The 10,166-nt window shown below is 40.9% G+C and overlaps 1 protein-coding gene across 1 annotated transcript; it reads right to left on the bottom strand.

Annotated features, from left to right (window-relative positions):
• Positions 1-5,697: 5,697 nt before the first annotated feature.
• On the bottom strand, positions 5,698-9,644 carry LOC109904680 (iroquois-class homeodomain protein irx-1). Its single transcript, XM_020501864.2, has 5 exons — positions 9,153-9,644; positions 7,946-8,188; positions 6,956-7,739; positions 6,506-6,566; positions 5,698-6,083 (listed from the first exon to the last, which is right to left on the bottom strand). Exons 1-5 carry the CDS (start codon positions 9,384-9,386, stop codon positions 6,032-6,034), a joined length of 1,374 nt encoding a protein of 457 aa, XP_020357453.1. The 5' UTR covers positions 9,387-9,644; the 3' UTR covers positions 5,698-6,031.
• Positions 9,645-10,166: the final 522 nt, after the last annotated feature.

The raw sequence follows: 10,166 nt of genomic DNA, 5'->3' as shown, positions 1-10,166 counted from the left end.
TTCCGGGATTCATCCAATGGCATTGAGGAGTACACCACATCAGTCACTGGCTTCATCAATAAGTGATGACATCGTCTCCACAGTGACCGTGTGTACATACCCCAACAAGAAGCCATGGATTACAGGTAACATCTGCACTGAGCGAAAGGGTAGAGCTGCTGCTTTCAAGGAGTGGGACTCTAACCAGGACGCTTATAAGAAATCCCACTATAACCTCAGACAAGTCATCAAACAGGCAAAATGTCAATACAGGACTAAGTTTGGATCATACTACAACGTCTCCAATGCTCGTCGGATGTGGCAGGGCTTGCAAACTATTACGGAATACAAAGGGAAGCACAGCCGTGAGCTGTCCAGTGACATGAGCCTACCAGATGAGCTAAATGACTTTTATGCTCGCTTCAAAGCAAGAAACACTGAAGCATGCATGAGAGCACCAGCTGTTCCGGACGACTGTGATCACGCTCTCCATAGCCGATGTGAGTAAGACCTTTAAACAGGTCAACATTCACAAGGCCACAGGGCCAGACGGATTACCAGGACGTATACTCCGAGCATGCGCTGACCAACTGGCAAATGTCTTCACTGACATTTTCAAACTTTCCCTGACCGAGTTGGTAATACCAACATGTTTCAAGCAGACCACCATAGTCCCTGTGCCCAAGAACACCAAGGTAACCTGCCTAAATGACTAGCGACCCGTAACACTCATATCTGTAGCCATGAAGTGCTTTGAACGGCTGGTCATGGCTCACATCAACACCATTATCCCAGAAACCCTAGACCCACTTCGATTTGCACACCACCCCAACAGATCCACAGATGACACAATCTCTATTGCACTCCACAATGCCCTTTCCCACCAAGACAAAAGAACACCTACATGAGAATGCTATTCATTGACTACAGCTCAGCGTTCAACACCATAGTGCCATCAAAGCTCAATACTAAGCTAAGGACCCTGGGAATAAACACCTCCCCCTGCAACTGGATCCTTGACTTCCTGACAGACCGCCCCCAGGTGGTAAGGATAGGCAACAACACATCTGCCAAGCTGATCCTCAACACGGTGGCACCTCAGGGGTACGTGCTCAGTCCCCTCCTGTATTCATGACTGCATGGCCAAACATGACTTCAACACCATCATTAAGGTTGCTGACAACACAACAGTGGTAGGCCTGATCACAGACAATGATGAGACAGCCTATAGGGAGGAGGTCAGAGACCTGGCAGTTTGGTGCCAGGATAACAACCTCTCCCTCAACGTGATCAAGACAAAGGAGATGATTGTGGACTACAGGAAAAGGAGGGCACACCCTCATTCTCATCGACAGGGCTGTAGTGGAGCAGGTTGTGAGCTTCAAGTTCCTTGGTGTTCACATTACCAATGAACTATCATGGTCCAAACACACCAAGACAGTTGTGAAGAGGGCACTACAACACCTATTCCCCCTTAGGAGACAATTTGACATGGGTCTTCAGATCCTCAAAACGTTCTACAGCTGCACCATCGAGTTCATCCTGACTGGTTGCAGTTTGAGAAACAGTTGCCTCTCAAGTCCTCAACTGGCAGCTTCATTAAATAGTACCAGTCTCAATGTCAACAGTGAAGAGGTGACTCCGGGATGCTGGCCTTCTGGGCAGATTTCCTCTGTCCATCGTCTGTGTTCTTTTGCCCATCTTAATCTTTTCTTTTTACTGGCCAGTCTGAGAGATGGCTTTTCTTTGCAACTCTGCCTAGAAGACCTGCATCTCAAAGTCGCCTCTTCACTGTTGATGTTGAGACTGGTGTTTTAGTGGGTACTATTTAATGAAGCTGCCAGTTGAGAACTTGTGAGGCGTCTGTTTCTCAAACTAGACACTCTAATGTACTTGTCCTCTTGCTCAGTTGTGTACCGGGGCCTCCCACTCCTCTCTATTCTGGTTAGGGCCAGTTTGCACTGTTCTGTGAAGGGAGTAGTACACAGGATTGTATGAGATCTTCACTTTCTTTGCAATTTCTCACATGGAATAGCCTTCATTTCTCAGAACAAGAATAGACTGACAAGTTTCAGAAGAAAGCTCTTGTTCTGGCCATTTTGAGTCTGTAATCGAAGCCACAAATGCTGATGCTCCAGATACTCAACTTGCTTCTTTAATCAGCACAACAGTTTTCAGCTGTGCTATCATAATTCAAAAGGGTTTTCTAATAATGAATTAGCCTTTTAAAATGATAAACTTGGATTAGCTAACACAACATGCCATTGGAACACAGGAGTGATGGTTGCTGATAATGGGCCTCTGTTTGCCTATGTAGATGTTCCATTAAAAATCAGCTGTTTCTAGCTACCTTAGTCATTTACAACATTCATTTCTACACTGTATTTCTGATCAATTTTATGTTATTTAAATGGACAAAAAAATAGCTTTTCTTTCAAAAACAATGACATTTCTAAGTGACCCCAAACATTTGAATGGTAGTGTACATATTACCTCAATTACCTCAACAAACTTGTGCTCCCCCACGTTGACTCTGTACCGGTACCCACTGTATATAGCTTCACTACTGTTATTTTATTGTTGCTCTTTCATTTTTTGTTATTTGTATAATTTATTTTTTTCTTCTTCTTTTTCTTCCTTTTTTAATTAAATGTAATTGTATTTTATTTCTTATAATTGTGTCTTTTTTATATCATTCAATTTTTTTTAAATCTATTTTTTAAACTTTATTTTAGTAAATAGTTTCTTCACACTTATTTTTCTTAAAACAGCCTTGTTGGTTAAGGGCTTGTAAGTAAGCATTTCATGAATAAAATTGAATGGAATAGAATAGAGTGGAATAGAATAGAATGGAATAGACTAGATTGGAATAGACTAGATTGGAATTTAATAGAATAGAATAGATTGGAATAGAATATAATATAATATAATGGAATATAATATGTTGGAATAGAATATATTGGAATAGAATAGAATAGATTCGGAATATAATGGATTGGAATAGAATGATTGGAATAGAATAGAATGGAATAGAACAGAATGGAATAGAATAGATTGAAATTTAATCAAATTGAATGGAATAGAATAGAATGGAATAGAATAAAATATTATAGATTGGAATATAATAGAATATACTAGATTGGAATAGAATAGAATATTGCTCATATGTTAGGGTTGTGAGAACAAGAGACCACATGCATACTGCTATAGTACATGTAGTTCTAGATACAAAGTAGATGTAATTATAGATACTATAGTAGATGTAGTTGCAGATACTGTAGTATATGTAGTTGTAGATACTATAGTACATGTAGTGTGGTTGGAGATACTATAGTACGTGTAGTTGTAGATACTGTAGTACATGTGATTTAGTTGTAGATACTATAGTATATGTAGTTGTAGATACTACAGTATGTGTAGTTGTAGATACTATAGTAGATGTAGTTGTAGATACTGTAGTAGATGTAGTTGTAGATACTATAGTACATGTAGTTCTAAATATTATAGTACATGTAGTTCTAGATACTATAGTACATGCAGTTGTAGATGCAGTATGTTTAGTTCTAGATACTATAGTAGATGTAGTTGTAGATACTATAGTAGATGTAGTTGTAGATACTATAGTACATGTAGTTCTAGATACTATAGTACATGTAGTTTTAGATGCAGTACATGTAGTTGTAGATACTATAGTACATGTAGTTCTAGATACTATACTACATGTAGTTGTAGATACTATAGTACATGTAGTTCTAGATACTACAGTACATGTAGTTCTAGATACTATAGTACATGTAGTTGTAGATGCAGTACATGTAATTGTAGATACTATAGTACATGTAGTTGTAGATATAGTACATGTAGTTGTAGATGCAGTACATGTAGTTCAAGATAGATATTAGACGCTTTTTCATCAATTGATTATTCAGTTATTGTCCCAATATAAACCCTTTATTCACAACATATTAAAGCAGTAAGGCACAATTAAGAGACCATGCAATATTGTGAATAAAGTCCCAGGTAAAGGGAGTTGTTCGGCCCAACTCACAGTCAATTAGAAAAAGCTCCAGTGCGATAATCAGCGCACTGTATGAAATTCAAAAAGTATCATTCTCATGGAATTTATTTGTTTAAGATCATGAAATGTGTGTCAGGCTAAATCAGATGTGTATATCATGAATATAGTAATTTAGTCTGGTGCAAAACACATGGAGATCTGCTGCTGCTCTGCCTCTCTAAATGTGTTCAGTATGTCCCCTATATCATCAGTGACACACCAGTGACATGGCATAAATCAACCATGACTTTGTCACGTCCCAAATATGTGCTGTGTAGGCATCTGTGTCCTCTGCATTTCCTGGCCTCCCCTTTAAAGGCCTAATGCAGTCAAAAACGTGATTTCTCTGTGTTTTATACACATTTCCAAACTAAGAGGTTGGAATAATAGTGGGAAATTTATGGAGTTTTGGCCAGACTGGTGACATGAAATTAGTTAATAGATCAATAAGAGAGTTCCAAACCTCTCTGCCGATAACAGCTGGTTTTCCCATCACCACTCAGGCCACTCCCAAACAAGCTTAGCAAAATTCTTGCTTGAGAAACGGCTCTTTGCTAAGAAGCTATTTATGTTTATTTTTGAGCATTTTAATTTAAAACAATCAGTATGTTACTTAATTGTTACCCAGAAATGATTTGATATTGAGATCAAAATGACTGCATTGGACCGTCACTTTTAGTGAATACACTTATGCTGGCCCCCTCTCCTCTCTCAATGTCCAGCTATGGTGAAATTCACAGACTGAGCAATCGTCTCACTTTCTCTACCTCCATCCTTCTCTCGATATCTTCATCTCTCCCCCTCCCCTATATCCGTCCGTATCTCTCTCCTTCTTTTATTCCCTTTCTCCTTCTCTCTCCCTCCAGCCCCCATTCTCTCTCTCTCTCTCTCTCTCTCCATCTAGCTATCTATCGCTACTCTCTAAGCTGTTGAGACCCCGCCGGGCTTGTGGAGGTCACGATGGCTTCATCAAGTGACCCCCATATCACACATAGACACAGACACAGACACACACACAGCCCCCATACTGGCTGATGGCCTTTCCTCTTCTCTGATCCATATTTCAGAGGCTGCATCAGTGGGACTCTAAGGGGCTAAGCCGGGATGAAACGCAGGGAGGGAGAGTGGAGAGCACAGCCAAGGAAATAGGCCTTTACAGTTAAGCAAACTGAGGTCCACATTTGCAATTTTATAAGTACCAAGGCAGTCGCATTGTAGAAATAATGTCATGCAGACCCTTACAGAAAAACCACATGATTTCACATGTTGAAAATCACATGATCATGTGAAGATGAGTTCTTGAAACACTTCACATGTGATCCCGTTTTTACATGTGTAGTTTAATGTTATCACATGAAACTTTGCTTTCCATGTTGTCACATTATCACATTAACTTCACATAAGATCACATGTTTTCAGTTTTCTTAGTTGTCTCGTTTTTTCACAGAATCCCTTACCGATGACCTACCTGCATGACAAACAAAGCCAGCTGAAGTCGAGGGTTTGGGTTACATTAGGTTCAATGCTGCACATTGGCTATGGTCTATGGAATATCATCATTGTTGGAATTCATACAACACGGAAAACGATATATTTGATTATATTTGATGACTGTTGACAGACCTAGGCGACTGAATGAAGAGAATAAAAATAAATCAAAGTCTATGACCACGATTGAGTTTATTTCTCAAAAAATATATCCTTTAAACAAATTATTTACATGTCGATAACTTTTTCATAGAAAAGAAAACAGAAAAGAAAAATACACAGCAAAGACAAACATTGCGAGTATAAATGGCAATACGGAAAATGTGTGTGATCAAAAACACAGGCCTATTGGCTATGAATCTTGTCTCGCATCATATAGGCCTACTGTTTCAAAGTCTGACGAGTTGAAATATTACGTTTCACTCACAAAAATATTAGACTATTCGATAAATTGTTCTTCGTTAAATAAGTATTCCAGATTATTATCCAATGATAACTCTTCACTGTTCATATTGTGGAAATTGTCGAGAGGGCCCGCTGCGCCGTTCCGTGGTGAGATCTTTTGATGAAGAGAAGAGAAAATAAAATACAAACGTCAGAAAATGTAAATGAGTATGACATTGAATAATTCATTTCCTATAATTATATTGCTATCAGGCCTATTTCATATCCTCCCTCAACATATGTGTATTCACTGGCAAGGCGTGAATAAATTGAGGGTATATTTAAATTGCGTGAACGATGATAAGTCAATGGCGCCGGTTCCAACCCTGATGGCCATATTAAACGGTATCTAGTGAGCCGTTGAAATCCGTTAAAGTAGACGATTAGATCTCTTCAGATGATTTATGAGCTCTAGCTGTGACAGGCCAGTCGGTCAGGTGAAACCGCCTTTACCGACAGGTTAAAAGGTTAATTTACCGGATGATTAAAATAGATGGCACATGACATAATGTCACGGTGAGGTTTGAAATATCGTACCTGTCAGTAATCAGCTGGAAGGGAGACTTCGGTGAGCCAGACCTGCGAATATTCACGTCATCTGTAAACAGATAAACATTCAGAAAAATCAGTAAAATAATCAATAGGCTTTCCTTAGTAGGCCAAATTTAGGCTAAGTCTGTTTTTAATACAATAGTATTTGAGTGATGTAACTCTAACTGGTTCGAAATGAATGTAGGCCTGTTGTTTGTTAGGAGATGATACAATTGATACAATTGCAGTTTTCAGAAATATCAAAATAAATACACGACATGAATTGAAGTGTTAGATCAAAACGGTGTGCCATATTTGGAAAGGGATATTTGAAAAGCGGAAGCAAAACACAGGGCTGAATTCATGAGACTGTTATTCATTTCCAAGCAGATGAAAACTAGCCTATAATCATAATCATAAACATATATAAGCCTAAACCTAGGCTACAGTACATGCCATCTCGCTTTGGACTGAAGCTCTCCAACGACTCATCTCCACTCTCCTCCTCTGTGCACGAAGCCCCTGAGGCCTGCGTCAACCGTGCGTCCTGATGGTTCAGCGCGCCATGGAGAGGCATGTGGTGTCCAGATGGGTTTGCCGCGCCGAGAAGCGACCTGACACCCAGCAGAGAGTTGGCGCTGAGGAACGCCGCGTTGGCCCAGTTGTGGAGCTGCTTCCCGATCTGGCATGTGTATATTCCATGACCCGGGAGTAGGGCCGGGTGGTGGGAGGGGATCGTGGCCTGGTGAGGAATCGAGACAGCCGGGGAAGGTTTGATGGAACTATCGGGGCTTGTGGCCGTCTCCGCCAGAGACCAGATTTTGGGTTTGTTCTGTGGGGGCCTCTGACACACCGGTGCATTGGGGGAAAGATCCACAGCGTTTTTACAAGCACCAACAGGAGCCTTAATGAGAGAAATAGGCCCCTCCATACTTCTGAGGGCCTTGACAGACATCGTCCTCTGGCTCTCCAAGCTACCAGAATCCGATGCGTCCCTGGCGGCCAGCTTCCCCTCTCCCTCCACTTCCCTCTGATCTCCTGGGTTCTCCTCGACTTTATCGATGTCGATACTTTCTAAATCGATCTCCTCCTCCTCTTCATCCTCGCTCCCGTGTTTTTCAGGCTCGTCCTCATTGTCGCTGCTGAAGATCCGTCCATCCCGGTCCTCCGCGCTGCGGCCCCACGTCACCTTGTTCTCCTTCTTCAGACGCCGGCGCGCGTTGGCGAACCACGTGGACACCTGAACAGGGGAAGGAATGCATTCATATACTTTATGGATCCTTTATTACAAATACTGATTATTAGGTTAATCAAGTTTAGTTTATCTTAAACTGGCAGAACCCATCAAAGTAGGCTGTTTTCCGATCAAATCATGTAGGCCTAGTAGACCGGAAATACTCCTGGCCTAAACCTTTATATACCCCATAGACCTTTATGTCTATATACCTGTGTGAGTGTCATCTTGGTGATGATGGCCAGCATGATCTTTTCTCCCTTGGTGGGGTACGGGTTCTTCTGGTGTTCCTGCAACCAGGCCTTCAGAGTGCTGGTGGTCTCCCTCGTAGCGGCCTTGGCTCGGTTCGGGTCGCCATAGCCATACTGGCCGTATGGGTAGAACCCTGCGCTGGCGTGGACAGCCAGACCTCCCGGGTGAGCTCCTGGGCTGTCCTTCAGATCGTACTGAGGGTTCTGGGGGATAGAGAGGGGAATCCTATGAAATGTTTGTCTCTCCAAAAATGTACTAGTTCCAGGCCTATTCTTTATTTTTATTTTGCTTTAATCAAACTTGTATTATATAAGCTATTGACTTTCCAGTACAAAATAAGTTTCCAGTATGCTGTGTATTATGACTGAATCGAACAAGTAATTATTTCACACTTTCATAATGTATCTCCGAAAATTATCAACGACAATATTAGGGTAAACTATTATGATTTCTAAGTTATGTAGAGTTTGTTTCTGACTATTTCACACAAGCACGATATCGCAAATTTCGGATAGGGTATAGCTTATAGATCATATTTTAATCGCTTCCCCGAACTTGACAAATTAGCTTTAATAATTCAACAACATTGACAGTAGGAATATATACATCAAACTTTAAATTTAATCAAATTGCAAATTGATTATGAGGGTTGATAATATTCTAAATAATGTAGCCTTCATAATGTCTCTCATGTCTAATTGTTTGTTTATCCTAAATGTACTATTTCTGAAGCAACATCAAATGACTAAATAACTAGAACATTTCAACAATAGGCCTCGTGTAACTCTTCTTGTAAAAATAGGCTCGACTACCCAGTGAAAATATGCAAACGCATTTTTATCAACTAGCATTAGCCTAAATGTAAACGTTTGGTATTGGGCCATGAATAATAAATCTGACCATTTCATTAACAATTTTTTTGTCCTAATTTCAAGACCAGGCGTTTCAGTTTCGAAAAACATGATAGTTGACAGAACTTCAATTGAATAAAGGTCAAAATATAAAATAATTATCCTATTACTATCCCATAATATTAAACTTTCCAATCCAATATAGCCAATTCTATTTGCATAAATTTAACCATCTTACACATTCCATAAACACATGAGAAACAACCACTTTCGAACGAAGTTTAAATTCTACATTCCAAGAAAACATCTCTCCTACCATTTGCGATATGAGGGCGAGGTCTGCACCGCTGTAGGGGAGAAACGCGCTGTAGTTCTGAGCCGCCCACGGGTTACCATACATCCCCAGCATCGAGCTAACAGCAGCGGCAGTAGCTGCCTGATTCACGCCGCCATCCGCGGCTCCATCCCGGCCTAAGCCGGCCAGGTCGCCCCCGTAAACCTCCTGGGAGCCACTTAGAAACTGGGAGTACCCCAGCTGCGAGAAAGACATGTCCGGAGAGAAAGGCTCAATAAATCTCTCTGTCTCTCTTCTGTGTCAAATGGGAGGAAAGGAAAATAGGAGGAATTCCCACTTTCCCAGAAAGATAAGGATGTCTAAATCACAAATCACGGTTAGTCACTAGTCAGCCAGTCAGTCAGTCAGACAGTCCCACTCCCCGACAGCGCGGCAAGCTCCAGTGATAGTGATGAGTTTAGAACTTGAGCGCCCAGTCAAGCCTTTCTCTCTCCCCGCAGGACTCTCTCTAGTGGAGCTGACGGGATGATTGGCAGGCTACTTAACAACCAAGCCCCTCCTTTGCCCCGGGCAAGAGATTAGTGCATTGGTTCGTTCGCTGGGTCGTGTGTGTTTGTGTGCGTGTGTGTGTGTGTGTGTGTGTGTGTGTGTGTGTGTGTGTGTGTGTGTGTGTGTGTGTGTGTGTGTGTGTGTGTGTGTGTGTGTGTGTGTGTGTGTGTGTGTGTGTGTGTGTGTGTGTGTGTGTGTGTGTGTGTGTGTGTGTCTAAGAGATGGAGAGATATCTCGTTCTCATAATCACCGTTCTGTCATTTTTGAATGGGTGCTCAAATAAGCAATGGAAAGAAACTACAGCAAAACAGCAAAAATCCTAACAACAATAGTACCACTAATATTAATACTAAATAAAGACATGAAAATAAAATTAGGCTTAAACACAATAATAATGCATATATATAATAGTTTGTATTATATAGCCTAATAAATACAATAAATAAATAATGTAGGCCTATAACAAAGACATTTTTGCATTCATTT

This window comes from Oncorhynchus kisutch, linkage group LG14 (assembly GCF_002021735.2).
Source record: "Oncorhynchus kisutch isolate 150728-3 linkage group LG14, Okis_V2, whole genome shotgun sequence".
Lineage (NCBI taxonomy): Eukaryota > Metazoa > Chordata > Actinopteri > Salmoniformes > Salmonidae > Oncorhynchus > Oncorhynchus kisutch.
The sequence above is the reverse complement of the archived record's forward strand: the minus strand, read 5'-3'. Positions and strand labels throughout refer to the sequence as shown.

What these genes read in the sequence shown, in the direction of transcription:
- LOC109904680 (XM_020501864.2), bottom strand. Translation starts at nt 9,386, where the DNA reads ATGTCTTTCTCGCAGCTGGGGTACTCCCAGTTTCTAAGTGGCTCCCAG. An exon ending in CCAAGATGACACTCACACAG is followed by an intron (nt 7,740 to 7,945) that starts GTATATAGACAT and finishes TCCCCTGTTCAG; the next exon opens with GTGTCCACGTGGTTCGCCAA. An exon ending in CTTCAGTCCAAAGCGAGATG is followed by an intron (nt 6,567 to 6,955) that starts GCATGTACTGTA and finishes ATCTGTTTACAG; the next exon opens with ATGACGTGAATATTCGCAGG.